Source organism: Bos mutus, chromosome 10 (assembly GCF_027580195.1).
Source record: "Bos mutus isolate GX-2022 chromosome 10, NWIPB_WYAK_1.1, whole genome shotgun sequence".
Taxonomy (NCBI): Eukaryota; Metazoa; Chordata; class Mammalia; order Artiodactyla; family Bovidae; genus Bos; species Bos mutus.
In genome coordinates, this window is record NC_091626.1 from 48,902,581 (window position 1) to 48,915,670 (window position 13,090).

At 35.0% G+C, this 13,090-nt stretch overlaps 1 protein-coding gene across 1 annotated transcript in view; it reads left to right on the forward strand.

Annotated features, from left to right (window-relative positions):
- Positions 1-13,090, forward strand: part of USP8 (ubiquitin specific peptidase 8) — a 51,585-nt gene that overhangs the window by 20,271 nt on the left and 18,224 nt on the right. Inside the window, exons 4-8 of the mRNA XM_005892169.3 lie at positions 2,584-2,669; positions 4,435-4,597; positions 6,991-7,033; positions 8,756-8,900; positions 12,703-12,865. Of these exons, the coding sequence (XP_005892231.2) occupies positions 2,584-2,669; positions 4,435-4,597; positions 6,991-7,033; positions 8,756-8,900; positions 12,703-12,865 (600 nt within the window). The remainder of the gene's footprint in view (positions 1-2,583; positions 2,670-4,434; positions 4,598-6,990; positions 7,034-8,755; positions 8,901-12,702; positions 12,866-13,090) is intronic.

The following is a 13,090-nucleotide window of genomic DNA, read 5'->3' on the forward strand; positions in this document are numbered from 1 at the left end:
ATTTCTGAAGAATGTATCATTGATAGTTGAAAGTGGCAGGACTTGTTCAGGTGAAGAAGCTCCCTGCAAAGGCTCAAGTAACCCAAGCTTTCACTTCATATGCTGCAGATGTTCAGTTCTTGGTTTTCTGTAAAGGGATTGTTTTTTTCTATTTGCTCTGTCTGGGGTACCACATCTGCTTCAGTCGTAGAACTGTTTTTTGTTTCATTTAGCTCAGCTTCTCTGGTGCAGTTTAAGTATATGAAGTATTAATTTTAGTAACTACATATTTTCTGGTTTTCATCCTTTAAATCCAAAGGGACAGAATGTAATGTGACCAGCCTTCTTCAGAAACTTAAACATTTTTCACTGGTTTTACACCAAGATTTAGAGAAAACTTGTTAATGTAGCAAGTTCAATAGTAGAAAACATGTTTATTATTTATTCATTGACAAATATCAGTTTATGAACAATTTTTTAGGGTTATCTTGAAAAAAAGGGAAGGCAGATATACTGAAAATATTAGTACAGCAAAGTCTAGATGCAGTTAGAATATTTTTATTCCTTTTTAAAAAAATTTTTTTACATCTCCATGGTGATCTTGATAATTAATCCTAAATATTATTATTAGTAAACCATTTTGTTCGGGAAGCATTAGAATTGCTTGAATTTGTGTGTTCAGGAATAGGTAAACCAAGAAGCAAATGCTTTTAGTTGTATAAGTATTGGACATTTTTTTCATTATTCTGCTAATTATCAATGCTATTGAAAAGTTGGAAAAATGTTATACTTACTTGAGCTGTGTTCCTTTAAGAGCACAGAGAGAGATAATTATTGACAAGAAACCTCACTGATATTAGGGGAATGTCTTCTGGGAGTTTTTAACAGCCATGCCCAAACATAATTTTTTCAGCATTTCAACAGTGTTAAGTCAGGCTTTTAAATGAGTTCATACCAAAAAATTAACAAAGCAACTCATAGTGTTTTTTTGGTTGTACTTTATATTTTGTTTTTATCAGAGAAATGTTAATGATTATATTTTATTTTCTCTTAAAGTAGTACATCAATAGTCAGAACATTGTGATAATGGAAGTAATTCCACTTCCCTTCCACTACAATTTTTAGTTGATATAATGTTGAATAAACTATACTTTTATTAAAATTACATGGTGAATGCTCTTTTATTTATTTAATCTAGAAGAATAAAATCAACTAAAATACAATCTGCTTTTAGGTTAGATAGACATATGATAGTTGTTATCAACAAATTTATCCTACCAGCTCTTCCATAACTTTTGAGTACAATATCATTTGTGATGAATTGTGCTAGTAGGCTCTGTTTGCAAACTCATAGTGATAAGCTGTGGCGAATTAGTTCCATTACTTAGTTAGCTGACTCTCACTATACTACTGTCATGTCAAACCAGCCGTGATTTGAAAATATCTCTGATTGCAAGATCCAGTGAATGTCCCCTTAGGGAAGTGATTTTTTTTTTTAAACTTCATTGTACTTGTTAATAATTTATGTACTAAACCTGTGTGTGTGTGTCTGTGTGTGTTTTAACGTAGATACATAGATTATATTATTGATGATTTATTTCCTGGCATTTGATTTTTTGTTATGGTTTCCTCAAGTGTAAAACTTGTTTTATGTCTACAGTGATTTACCTCCAGTTGGGAGGTAGGTAGGTATAAAATACAGGTAGAAGGAAACATCGGAGAAGGCAAAGGCACCCCACTCCAGTACTCTTGCCTGGAAAATCCCATGGATGGAGGAGCCTGGTAGGCTACAGTCCATGGGGTCGCTAAGAGTCGGACATAACTGAGCGACTTCCCTTTCACTTTTCACTTTCATGCATTGGAGAAGGAAATGGCAACCCACTCCAGTGTTCTTGCCTGGAGAATCCCAGGGACGAGGGAGTCTGGTGGGCTGCTGTCTATGGGGTTGTGCAGAGTCAGACACGACTGTAGCAACTTAGCAGCAGCAGCAGCAGAAGGAAACATCTCAGTTTAAAATAAGAAAAATGGTGCACTGGGACGACCCAGAAGGAGGGGAGGGGAGGGAGGTGGGAGGAGGGTTCACAATGTGGAACGTGGGTATACCTGTGGTGGATTCATTTCGATATTTGGCAAAACTAATACAATATTGTAAAGTTTAAAAATAAAATAAAATTAAAAATAAATAAATAAAATAAAATAAGAAAAACGCTATGCTGTAGATCGGTATAGAATTTGCTTTACTGCTTCTGAGACTAAAAAAACTAAGTAACAAATTTACAGTAGGAAAATATATATTGCTTCTAAAATATGTAGTTTGCTTTTTTGGCACTTATTCATAAGCAATGAAAATAGTATTTACACTCCTTAAAGATGTGTTACAAAGTACTTACTTTTAAGCATACTAATGATATGAAGAAATATTTTTGAAACAACTGGAGAAGTCATGCATTAATGTAGGTTTAAAGTTTTAAAAAGGATTTTATTCAGTCGTAATATTTTTATCTAAACTTGTTTATATACACAGCATGATTTTCTGTTTTTAGCATTAGTGCTATGTGCAGTAGCTAGTACCAACAGTATGAAATGGTTTTCATATAATTTTAGGACCACTTTCATTCTATACTTGGACCTGCAAACATCAAAAAAGCTATTGAAGAAGCTGAGAGACTCTCTGAAAGCCTTAAACTCAGGTATGGACACTATTATGAAATCTTTAGAAAAATGTATATTTAGAAGATAAAAATAATGTTTAGAATTTGTTCATTTATATATGACCATGCATATAAATTTCAGTTCCTGGGGAAAAAGTCTTACTTGTGTGTTACCATTAATATTCTTTACTGAAAATTTTAAATGTTTAGACTGATACATTGTTAAGATAAGCATTGGTGTATTAGATTATAACTCGTCCATTTTTTTCTAAGTTTCTGACAGGATTCTTCAGAAAAACACGAATTTCTCATATGCTTCATGTTGCAGTGACATGTTGTAACACCATATGTTTCAGTTTTTAGTCATTAGTCACTCTTTAAATAACAAAATTAAAAGGGAACTATTTTTAATTCACTATTTTTTCTCAATGGATTTTCAATACTTAGATCAGTTAATAGCACCAACCTATTATAGTTAAACAGGTTTTCCCTTGCTATCTGAAAGTAAAGTGTTCTGTGAAACCATACCTAAGCTGAAATGGCAGAGGGCGAAGAAGCAATACCTTAGAAGACGTCTTGTTACCAGATGCACAAAACAAATAATCGAGGTACAGCACAGATGCTCACAGACACAGTGCAAAGTTATAACAGTTTGGTGCTGAGATGCTAGTGTAGTTCCTGGGGAAGGAGCTTGGCAGTGCCAGCTCTGCCCAGGGTGTACACTACTTCTCTAACAGCTTGCTGAAAAAAACTGCTAAGCACTTGTTTTTCATTTTTCACCTTTTTCTATAAGTGAAAATCATCTTCAGATTTGTTTCAGTTAGTAAAAACAGGTACTCATGTATACTGCTAAGTCACTTCAGTCATGTCCAACTCTGTGTGACCCCATAGACGGCAGCCCACCAGGCTCCGCCCTCCCTGGGATTCTCCAGGCAAGAACATGGGAGTGGGTTGCCATTTCCTTCTCCAATGCATGAAAGTGAAAAGTGAAAGGAAAGTCCCTCATTCGTGTCTGACTCTTCCCGACCCCATGGACTGCAGCCTACCAGGCTCCTCCGTCCATGGGATAAGTCTTTTGTAAAAGTGAAGTGGCATAAAGAAAACTTTGGAAAAGCAGGGATACTTGTATACATCATAGCCTTTACTTAGACATTATCTTTTCCAACTAATGTGTTCCCTTGGTCCTTTCCAGAATTGCTAATCTTGGGGTTGAAATATGTTAAGGTGGATGAAATCATTTAGAATCACTATTCCCTTTCTCCTTTAGCCAGTTAATCAACCAAGTAGAATTAGAGTTTCTTCTAATTTTGGGATTACCCATTATTGTTTACTCTTGTATTGCCTAGATTTACCTAATCATACTACTAATAGCAATAATCATGTTCTTTATTCCTCGATCTTTGGGGCTTTAGGTTCTTACACTTATTTAAAGTCTGTACTTTTGTATTTTGAGGTATTGAATAATAAGGCTTTATAGTTAGCTTTAGGATTTTAGGACTGTAAATCCTTTGAAAAGGAAATTGCAGCATATTTAAATCTTCAAAGGATTGAAATTAGTGAGAGGCAAAGAGCAAAAAGAATATTAAACAACTTCCACGTGAGAGCATAGAGTATCTTTTCAAGCTTTTTGAGCAATTTGAAATAAATCTACAGAGGGCAAATTTGTGATTTGTAACAACACTGGTGGAATTGAATTTCAGTTGAAAGAATACAGCCATAAAATATTTCAAGGTGAGGAACTGGATATGTTTTACTTTCCACCATTATGCCAATAAAAGACATCTTGACTTCTTTTTTCAACTAGATATGAAGAAGCTGAAGTTCGGAAAAAACTTGAAGAAAAGGACAGACAGGAGAAAGAGCAGCTGCAGAAACAGAAAAAGCAGGAAGCAGAAAGAGAGGATGATAGCACATCAGATAAAAGTTCTTTGGAAAATGTACTGGATGCCAAAGACAAAACCCAAAAGGTATTTCAGGTTTATTCTGTGAGCTAGAAAGACTGGTTCTTCTTGTCACGTGATTTGCTTAAGAGGGATTGAAATACCACTCACTGTGTCTTTTCTTTTTAGGCAGTAAGGATAATATTTAATGGGTTTTCACTAGAAAGTGAATTAATTAATTCTAGCTTTAGTAGATTCCAGATTTTTTTTTGATGCTTCTACAGAAATATGTTGTGTATATTATTAGGTTTTAGCAGTCATTATAGACTTTACTAGAGTTGTGGAAAGGGCATTTGAACTGTGATTCAGTATATCTGAGTTCGGGTCCCATATCAAGTCTTGCTTAACTGTTTTGGGACTTAGTTTGGCCAATGAAGGTCTTAAAATAGATGATCTTTAAGGTCTCTCCTTTGTAATAAATGTAATTTACATTAGGGAAAGATTGGGTACACTGTTTCTTTGGTATGAAACCTTTTTTCTATTCTTATTTTTTCCCTTTTACTTTTTCTTCTTTTCTCTGTCCCAGGTTCCCCTTCCTCTTTGCCTTCTTCTGGGTTCCATTTTGTTCAACGATTACTTGTAGTTTTTTCAGCTGTATCATTTGTTTGCCAGAAACTGTTAGTGATACCTACCAGTTATCAATATAACTCCCTGCCTTTAACCTCCTCAGAAGCTATTCTTTGTAAAATATAATTCCTTAAGCACGTTTGAAATTCATGTAAAATTTTCTACTTTAATTTTTCCTAAGCATTTTGTAGCTTTCACCTATCATTTGTATGTGGGTCATCACTGATTTCATTAAGAAGTAGTAGTTGAATTGCTTCTGATAGTGGGTGAGGTACTATGTAAAAAGAAGTGAAGAAATCCAATCTTTTGATTTTAGGAACTCATAATGTAAGATAAATAGTACTGCTGTAGAGACATACTCATTTATAGGTCAAATGGCTAATAAAAAAAAAGTCAAGATTCCCAAGACTTATATGAAAGGAACTTTTAAACTTTGATTTTGCTGCTTTTCCAACAGCAAGGCTATCTTTCATTACTTTTACTTTTGTTTAGCCTTTTTATATTGAAAAGAGAATACAATTAAATTCTGTTAACACAGCTTCAATAATCAACTAACGTTTGCTTTGGTTTTTATCTGCACCTCTTCTTTCTTCAATCAAATTCTGGATGACATATCATGTTACCGCTAAGTATTTTAGTGTGCATCTCAAAGAAAGGACCGTTTTTCTTAATAACTACCATGTTGTTTTCCTACCTCACAAAATTAACAATAACTCCCTGATATAAAATAAAGCCCAGTCTAATATTTACCCACTTGTCTCATGATTTTTTAGAGTTGATCGGTTTGAATCAGGATCCAAACAAGGTCCACTCATTTTCTTTTGGTTGCAATGTGTCTTAAGTCTCTATAGCATCCTGTACTTGAGTCTCCTTCTCATTTTTCATTTCTTGCATTTGGCTTTTTAATACTAGATCAGTTCTATAAAATGAACCACATTCTGGATTTATCTGATTACTTCCTCCTTGTGTCACTTAGCTTGTTCCTCTGTCTCCTATATTTCCTGTAGGCTGGTAGTTCAGCCTAAGAGCTCAGTTAGATTCAGGTTCTTTTTTTTTTTTTTTTTGACAAGAATGCTTATAGGTGATACTGTGTACTTTATATTATATCATATTAGGAGGCACATAATCTACATTTCTTTTTTTACTTTTAGTGATGCAGAAATAGATCTATAAATTCTTGTGGGTCCTTAGTTTTCCCATCTGCAAAATAAGTTAGTACTTTAGAGCAGGGGTCCACAGCCTCTGGGATCTAATGGCTGATGATCTGAGTGGAAGCTGACATAATAATAATAGAAATGAAGTACACAATAAATGTAATGCACTTGAATCATCCTGAAACCATCCATACCCGCGCCCTGGTCCATGGAAAAATTGTCTTCCACGAAACCAGTCCCTGATGCCAAGAAGGTTGGGGACTACTGCCTTAGAGAATTATCCCATTTTATCTTGGTTAGGAAATACAAATTTTGTATTAATTCATTTTCCTTTAAGTCTATACTGGAGGATGCTGAAGGGAATGGAATTTTTATTTCACTGTAAGAAGTGCTGTCTTGTTAAGTTAAAGACTAAGTTTCTCTAATAATTTGTGCTTTGAAATTATATTTCACCTTTAACTGGAGAAAAATTTGAGGAAATGACGTATGAATGTGATGTTACTAGTTGTTTCAGCTGTTGTCAGAGTAGCCTGCTAATGCCGTTACTGTTCATCTGTATTTTTATAAAATGCCAATACCCTGCACATTGCATTTTCTAGAAGGCTTTCAGTTTCAAAGAAGTATTAAAGTTGGACTTTTTCTTTCTGTAAAAATTTTTGTTTCTATTAAAGTTGAAACTTTTTTTTCCCTATGAAATAGATAAATGGTGAAAAGAGTGAAAAAAATGAGACTACAGAGAAAGGTAAGTGTGTTCAGAAAGAGAGAGTTTTTAGGTTATTGAGATCTCTTGATCTCAGATTTTACACAGTGAGATCTTAGCATTTCGTTTCATCTATACGTGAGCTTCTATCATTTTTCCTAACTTGTACAGTAATACTGAAAATGCACTATAGTCTATACTTAGATATCATAGGGAATATTTTTGGTAATATACATTTGAAAACATCAAAATTACAGTTGGTACTTGTCATTTTTACCCCGAGATGTACCTTAGCATAGTGGGTGAGAGCCTGGACTCTCAGAAGTCAGACTTCTCAGATTTGAGTACACTCTTCTGAGTTTCACTTTGAGCTTATTACTTCGCCTTTCTACTTCAGTTCCCCACCCCCCCACCCCTGCCCCCATACGATGGGGATAATAATTGCATCTATTTCTTAGGGTTATTGTAAGGAGTGATCGAGTTAATGCCTGTGATACTCTTAGAACACAGTAAACGTCATATAAGTAACTGTTAGTACTTATGACTCTGAGTGGTAGACTTAATTATTCAAAGCCTCTTTCATTCCCCTCAAAAAAAATCTGAACCAGTAATTTGGATGTTATCCATAGGTGGTGTTGACGTGCCAGTAACAAGGGTGTGACCTAAACAATAAGACTTAGGCAGTTACCTAAGTTTTCCTCTCTCAGAAAAGATTTAACTTCAACAGTGATTGTTTGTAACACTAAAATTATCTATTTAAAATATTGCCATACAACAGTTTAAAAAGTAAAACTGAGTGTAGTGAGGTACCTTCCTGAAAGCTGTTACCAATTCATTCTAAGATAGTTTTTATCCATATGTTCTTTTGTATCTCACCCTGCTTAGATTTTACCCTTCTTGGTGGTTTGTTTTCACCCTTTGGACTGTTTTGATGTCAAAGTGATCTTGGTGGTTAGAAAAGGAAGTAAGATGGTTATTAGCAACTGGGTATTTTAGCTTTGGCGGTAGCGTGACTATGTTCTTCACACAGGTGAAATAGTTCTGTATGTATTTAAGCCTCCTGGTAGTACTTTTTAATCTTCACTTCAGGTGGTAGAACCTGGAAGGAAAATAGCAACATAGGGAGTATTTATTTTTGCTAAATATTAAAGGGCTCAATATTAAACATTTTATGCTTGAGGAGCCCTGTGGGCCTTGCATGAAAGCAGCCATAGACAATGTAAACAAATGAGTGTAGCTGTGTTCCAGTGAAAACAGGTGACCGTGGTTAACCAACCCCATGTGGGACACAGATAACAAACTTTTGGCTTATTATTCTAGGAAATCTACAAGGTTTTCAGATAGCCTCGAAAAGACCCCAAGGAGACTTTTAAAAAATTTAGAACCTTTCAAGAACTTTTGATTCATAAATTTTTTTTTCTGGTTGACATTTCTCAAATGACTTAATTTTTTAAACTAGAATATTTTCATGAGACACATATTATTAATATTTTATACAGCAACAGAGCCAACACCAGATGTAGTTGTAATATTCACCAGCAAGTTTTGGTATTTAAGTCTTTATAAAAAGGCTTTGAACTAGTTTCTTGATAAATGCCAAAAGCAAATTGTGTATAAAGTTAGTTTAAAAGGTAATAAATAATGTGATGGGACAGCAAGTATACGACACTTCCAGGAAAACTATGGTTGCCGTGTGGTCAGTGATATGACAGCACATGGAGCTGGGTGCTTCTTGTCACTTACATTGTCTCTCTCAATTCCAAGGAGCAATCACAGCGAAGGAGCTATACACAATGATGATGGATAAAAACATCAGCTTGATTATAATGGATGCTCGGAGAATGCAGGATTATCTGGATTCCCATATTTCAGATTCTCTCAGTGTTCCTGAAGAAGCCATCAGTCCAGGGTGAGTCATTGTATATTTAGATAAAATGGTAAGCTGTGGACAGTAGTAAATGTTGCAACTTAGCATCCATGCTAAATGTGGGTCTTTTCTTTTCCTGTGGTCCTTTTCATTCTTTGTTCCTCAGTGGCACACCTTACGCTTTCTGTGGGGTAGTGTAAAAGACATTCCGTTCGGCTGTTGTTTCCTGTCTGTGGCATTTGGAGCCTTATTAGAAGAGGAATGAAACTGCTTTTGTGTGTCTTCTTTCCCCAGGTGTTTGTTGAGTAATTGCTCCTGTTTTTTATTTTTGAGCTTGTGAATCATATCTACAAAACTGACTAAACTGATAAACTAGTTGAATTGTTTTCTGTTTTTAAGTTCCCCATACTATTACCTGTGGTAAGAGATACACAAATACTTTCTTGAAGAAGTAGCAGGTTAGCTAAGTGATTAAGAAAAAAATACGGGTTCTAAAATCAGGCTGTGTTCAGACTGTGTAACTCTGTCACTTATTAGCTACATTACTTCTAGCTAGTAATCTAACCTCTCTAAGCCCATAGTACCACCTATCTGAGAAGTTTTGAGAAGTTTAAATGACAGATTTTACATATGCATACATTTAGCACAGTGTCTGGCACTAGTAAGGACCTACTAATCTTTTTCTTTCTTTTTTTAAAAGCCTTTAACCTGTAAAAGAATTTAAAGTTACTTGCATGAATACATTGTATATTAGAAACTATTATTATAATAGTGACAGAGCCAGAACTCCAGTTCCATGGCTATTTTCATTATTATCAGTGTTATGAAAATTATATAACTTCTCTAGGTCTTAGTTTATGCTACTGAATTAGTTAAAATCTATGGTGTAACTTAAGGGATCTTAAAAAGATACATTTTTAAAGTTCGGTAATAAATTTTGCGCAGTTTCTAGCACATTGCTGAGGCTTATAATTGCTCAATCTGAAGAATAGAGTACTTTGCAAATATGCTATTTAAAAATGAGATTAGAAAGAAAGACAAAGTGGGGGAAAGAAGAAAAAAAATTTTTAAATAAAATAAGAATTTTTTAAAAAGGAAAAAAATGAGATTAGAGTGCATAGTCTAATCAAGTAGGTATGAATATTTTTTTCTAGGATTTTAAAAGACAGAGTTATGATTAATCTTCAGTGGTCTTACCTATACTAACAGAACGCTGGTGACTTTTGTTGACTTTAACTGTTTCCCAAAATGCAAGAATTTGACTAATGTGAAACTCAAGGTGAGTTTAGATTGAAGACTGAAGATCAATGAATTGCATACCAAGAAAATGATTACCTTTTAATTTCTGTTTCAGTCCTTCTGAATTAGTTAAAAGATGTTTCAGTTGGTGCTAGCTTTCCTTTTTAGTATTTGTTAATATCCCCTTCTTGCCAGAGGGCAGGCCTCAGAGTTCTCTACAGGTAACAGTATCTACAGCTAGCTGGTGGTGAATACCTATTTTACTAGTATTGTATACATACAAAACCACTTTTATCCTAAGTATTTAGCCCAGTCAGTTTTCAAAAACTGAATGTATCCATTTAGCTAGTGTCTGGACCAAGAAACAGAACATTACCATCACACTAGGAGGCCCCCCTTATGCTACCTATCTGTGGCTATCCATATACCCCATCCACCCAAGGGAACCACCAACAGATTTGTTTTTGTAGTTTCTATAAATGGAATTATACAGTCTAAAGTCTTCAATGTCTGGCTTCTTGTACTTGACCTTGCGTTTGTGAGAGTCATGTATATTATTGTGTGCGGTTGTAATTTGTTTATTCTCATTGCTCTTTGGTGATCTATTATGTGAACATAGCATAATTCACTGATCTGTTTTATTTACTTTTAGGATTATCCTTTATTTATTGGACATGATGCTGTTTTTTCATGCATATAGGAACATACACTTTCCTGTTAAAAACAATTCAAGTAAAGTTTTACTTTCAATTAAATAGTTAAAACATTACACAGTAGACAAAGGAGAGCAGAATTGTAGCAACTTGTGAAGGGGGTACCTGAAAGACTGGAGTTTGAGTACTGAATGATTTTATTGTTTTCTAAACTAGAGTTCTGAAGAATACTAATGAGTTTTTAGACAAAGTGTATTTAGGCAAATATATCCTTAGAGTCAGAAATTGTCCTTAAGAATATCATGTTTCAGTTTTCCTCCTCCTTTGTTGACCAAGCATCCTTTTAATCTCTAATCTTTGTATATCAAGTGGGACTTAACTATAAAACAGTATTTTATATTTTTTTCCCCTTATTTCCTAGAAGATATGGTAACCAACATTATTATATAGGAACAGGATTTTTTTCTCTTAAATTATCTAAACCATTTAGTTTTACTTAGAATACAAGTTTCTGCCCACGTTGACAACATCACCAGTTAAATCCTGAAATGCCTTGTTAGGAATAGTGTGGAGTTCCTTACCTGGAGGTACAAATCTCTATTATTCATTCCATTTCAGCAGATATTTACTGAGCACTCATGATGGGCTGAGTTACTGTGGTTCTAAGAGCTGGGGCTAAATCACTGAACAGACAGGAATCTTTGCTTCGTGGAGCTTATGTTTTAACAGGATGGTAGGATAGGTGAGACAGACAATAAAGCTTAAAATGTACATCTGCCACTGATAAGTGCTATGGAGATGATTGTATTAAGTGTGTATGTTGGGGTGAGTATTACACATTTTAATCCATGAAGGTTTCATGGAGAAGCTATCCCTCAGCTAACCTTGATATAAGGGAAATGAGTGATGCACTTACCTGAGGAAAAAGGGTTCCAGCAGAGGGGACAGTAGGAGCAGAGGCGCTTAGGCAGGAGCATGCCTGCAAAAACCAGGAGCCACAAGGCAGCGAAGAGTGCAGTGGGATTGAGGGGAATAAGTTAGTTAAGCAGGGATAAGGATGTTCAGGTAATAGGATTTGAGGTAGGAGCCATGCATCGGGCTCTTTAGGTAAGAATTTAAGCTTTTGTGTGAGCGAAGGAGGAAGTGAAGAACGTGCTTTAGTGTAGACTTGGTATGATTCACAGATGATGATGTAGTAGGCAGCACAGCACAACAGTTAAGAGTGTACACCTGAGCTAGCGGCAACTGTAACCTTGGATACTAACCCCTTTGTGCCTCAGTTTCCCCATCTATAAGGATAATGCCTATTTTATAGGAGTATAGTGAGGATCTAGTGAGAGTCAATGAGAATAAAACATTTAGAATAGCACCTGGCATATGGTAAATGCTGTATGTGTTTGTTAAATAAGCATTTTGGTATTTGGTTACTTTAATTATCTGTATAGGTATAAGAGAACTGAAATATAAAAGTGTTACCCCCTCTCCTCCATTATTTATATTTGACTGAGATGTAGTCAAATGAGTTCCTATGTTTTTATTTTTTGCCTCCCCACCCCTTTTTTTAATATTAAGGGTCAAGTGAGTCTGTTTCTTTCAGTCTCTAATAATTACTAAAATATATTTTAATATTATGCATTAGTGAAGGTGTTAAACATTTTAGGCTATTCTTAACATATAGTCTGACCTTAGAAAGGAAGCTGTCTTAAAGTTTGCTATGATATGAGGAGTTCCCTGGCGGTCCAGTGGTTAGGACTCTGCTTTTATTGCCAAGGGCTCTGGGTTCAGTCCCTGGTTGGGGAATTAAAATCCCAGAAGCCCCATGACATGGCCAAAAAAGAAAAAACGTTTGCTATGGTATGATAAAGACTGTAGAACAAAACTTGGTGTCTTATAATAGTATATTAGGACCTCTCATCTACTTTTGCCCCAATACAAATGTTAATACATTTCAGAGTCACTGCTAGTTGGATTGAAGCAAACCTCCCAGATGATTCTAAAGACACATGGAAGAAGAGGGGGAGTGTGGATTCTGTGGTCCTTCTTGACTGGTTTAGTTCTGCAAAAGATTTACAACTTGGGACAACTCTACGGAGTCTGAAAGATGCACTTTTCAAGGTTAGCAAGTTTCCTTGTTAGTTTACTGTAATTGCAAGCCTTCTCTGGTTGTTAGAAGGGTATGTTGACTAGTTGATTATCTTAACGACATCAAGATCCATCATGCTTTGGTTGTAGACTTTTAAAAAATTCAAATTTAAAAGACTAGTTTTGAATAACCCAATAATATTAAAATTATCTTAATAGGATAATTAGAACTTTCAGAAATGTAAATTATTTGGAAAA